The 3,126-nt window shown below is 38.4% G+C and overlaps 1 protein-coding gene across 1 annotated transcript in view; it reads left to right on the top strand.

The window, feature by feature from the left end:
- Positions 1-3,126, top strand: part of CC2D2B (coiled-coil and C2 domain containing 2B) — a 112,341-nt gene that overhangs the window by 44,491 nt on the left and 64,724 nt on the right. Inside the window, exon 15 of the mRNA XM_025213285.1 lies at positions 2,932-3,082. Coding sequence (XP_025069070.1) covers positions 2,932-3,082 — 151 coding nt within the window. The remainder of the gene's footprint in view (positions 1-2,931; positions 3,083-3,126) is intronic.

Raw genomic sequence — 3,126 nt, 5'->3', positions numbered from 1 at the left:
CTTTCCCTATTTTCTGCATTAAAAAGATTAAAAGCTAACTCTGGCACCTTCTACACATTACATTTAAGGCATGATTAAACAGGTAATCATGCCTTAAGTTGTAACCCAGCTACACATTCAGCCAATTAATGACTGGATGATAAAACAAGCAGTAAGCTACAAAACAATTCCACTAAAAATGGAATAACTTTGTAGGTTTTTCTAATTCTCCATTAGCATTAATTGAATGTGGGGCCAAGTACTCTTCTGTGGCTGGGAGCCCCATCAACTAAGGGGCTCCCAGCCACAGGGGTGCACCATCTATTGCCAGCCTGCAGCTGATAAGTCTTGCAGTGGTGGTAGTGTTGTCAGCTGTGGTGCTTACAGTGGGGAGCATGCTGCCCCCTTCCCCCCTGCCAAGCCACCTCAGCTGTGGGGCTCTCAGTGGGGCTCACGGAGAGGGCAGCAGGAAAAACGCTTTATCCCCTTGAAGCAGTGATATGGTGCAATAGGATCTAATGCACAATCCCACAATTGCACCTCCTGTCATGCACGTGTGGCATTGTAGGAGGCATGATTGTGTAGATTGTGCAGTAGATCTTATTGTGCCTTTATCTGAATGTATAGAATGGCCCTTAATGACAGACCTCAAAAAGTAATTATCAGTGGAGAACTGTAACTGGAGAATTAGCATCAACTGGGGCTGTGTTTAGTTAAATCAGTACTAGGCCAAGTGCTATTTAGTATTTATTAATGATTTGAAAGTAGACTTGAAATAACCTTGTTGTCCATAACTTTTAAAAGCAAAGATTGACAGAATAGCAAATATTGATAAAGACAGGGCATTTGTACAGATTGTGTATTTCTTTGTGGCTTGAGACCGTTCATATAAAATGTTTCCTTTTTTGAGTGATTATTGTCAGCATGTACAGTCCAGCTGTGGAAACCATGTGCCTCAAGCAATAACTATAGAGTGCATCCTTCCTTGTGCCTCTTGCCGATAGAAGAAAAGGACAGTGAATACATCCTCCTTCTCAGTTTCTCTCAGCTGCCTTGGCTAGGGACAGAATGCTTTTATCAGTTTGTGCTTATGTCCTACAAATCCATTCAAAGCCTTTCTTGAAAGAAAGAAGCACTTCTTTCTTCTTCTTATCGTTATCATCATAATTACTCTTCTTCCTGTTACTACAGCTATCTTTAAAAAAGGAAAAACAGAGGACCACATTTCATTGTTGTTTCTTTTGGTTGCAGTTGGCAGCCTTTGCCTCTCTCCTGTTTTGTGTGGTATTTGTCAGTTTAAGTTCTGCTTTCTCCCTTAGTTGTCTTCCTGGTTCTTTCCCTTTTCTTTAGGCAGAGGAATTAAGAGTACTGAAGTACCATCAGAAGAGAAGATACTGTCACTAAAGGCTCTAATCATGGCACAGTGAAATCTTAACAGTAAACAATGGTTGGACGTTAAAGTCAGTCAAAATCAAATTATGAATTAGGCACAGTTTTTAGCAGGGAGCATGATTAATTGTTGGAACATTACAAAAGGAAGTGTTGGATTTTCCATCTGTTGATATGGTCAAATCAAGACTGTGTATGTGTGTTGGGGAGATATTTTATCCAGATACAAAGTATTGTTCTTAATATACAGGGGTAGCCCGGTTAAATTGTATAGCCAGTGTGCCAGAGTAGAGGAATTAAGTGTAGGTAGAAGAATTTAGATAAAGTAAAGGATCCTAAACTTTATGAATTGATGGCTTTAATGATCAGACACTTATTATATTCTTTTAAGTTTTAGTTGAGCTTTGTATAAATAGCATACAAAAATACCTCAACAGATTTTCAGAAGTGGTTATCTAAAGTATGCCTGTAATTATGTACATGCAATCTGTGCATGTACATATGTGCAAGCAGTTTACAATTTGAAATAAATATTGGCCCACTGGGTAGGGTGACAGGTCTGGTACTGGGAAAATCCAGGTTTAATTCCCTCTAGTACCATATATTATTTGTTTGCCGTGGACATAAGATATTTAGACCTGCATGCACAAAGCTATTGTGTATCCAAGGGAGTTGGGCATTAAAATACCTTTGTGGTCTGGACATTAGTCACTCTGGGTATTCCTGCAGAGCACAAAGCAGTGCCAGGTTGGGGTAGCTCAGGTGTCAGAAGCAAAATAGTCACATTAACACAAATCTCTGTCTAAGCTAATCTGCTTTTTAGCAAGCTTAATTAAACCCAGTAGAGATCTGCGCTCAGTTAATTTTTTTTGCAAAATCAATTAGGCTAGACAAATCACAGTTATATTGGTTCTGGTACCCAAGCTAGAGTCTTCAGAACTAGATCAGGTATCTCTGCATTATGCTGTATAGGTCTACCCACTGTTTCTTAGGCCCCTTCTACATGTTACAGTTATCGCACAATTAGCTGGTTAATTGTGCAATTACCTTAAAACTAGCTACACATTCAGAGAAGCTATCATACCATAAAAAGCTCCAACAAGCTATAAAGTTAGACCTCAAAAATATGTACAAACTTTATAGCTGATTGCTATCAAACTTTAATTTTCACCTGTAGCAGTGTCTCCCCTGCGGCTGGGAATTTTGTCAGCATATGTGGCATGGCAATGATTTGTACAGATCTTGCATTAGATCCCATTGTGCCTTTACCTGCACATGTAAAGGGGGCTTTTGTTTTTATAGGAGGGATAATAGTAATTCATTACCTCAGAAAGGTTTACAAGAATATCTATGACAATGGCTGTGCTGAATTTAGATACTATGTAATGAAAAACTGGATCTGTTTGCATTATCTCTCTGTGTAATGTTAATCTCTTGCTTTTTATTTATTGTACCTTCTTGAAGTATCAGTTTCTTCCTTGAACTTCTTCCAGAATCTGTTTGCTTGGTCTTTTCCTTTACTAACACAACTTTTTGAATTGAAACAGTCTGTTTTATTTTTAGATTTATGAATCTGCTAAAAGAAAAATGTTTTTGGCTAAAATATACTTACCCATTCCTGACAATATTGTACTTCAAAGAAAAGATGTATTGGAACAGGCGGAGTTTAGCTGTGATCAACAAGTTGAATCTGTAAATGGAGAAGTGGGAACCAGTAAGTTACTTATGGTAGCGTGATTTGAAGTCGGTTTGGTGATC

This window comes from Alligator sinensis, unplaced genomic scaffold, assembly GCF_000455745.1.
Source record: "Alligator sinensis unplaced genomic scaffold, ASM45574v1 scaffold472_1, whole genome shotgun sequence".
Taxonomy (NCBI): Eukaryota; Metazoa; Chordata; order Crocodylia; family Alligatoridae; genus Alligator; species Alligator sinensis.
This window is presented reverse-complemented; position numbering and strand designations above follow the sequence as displayed.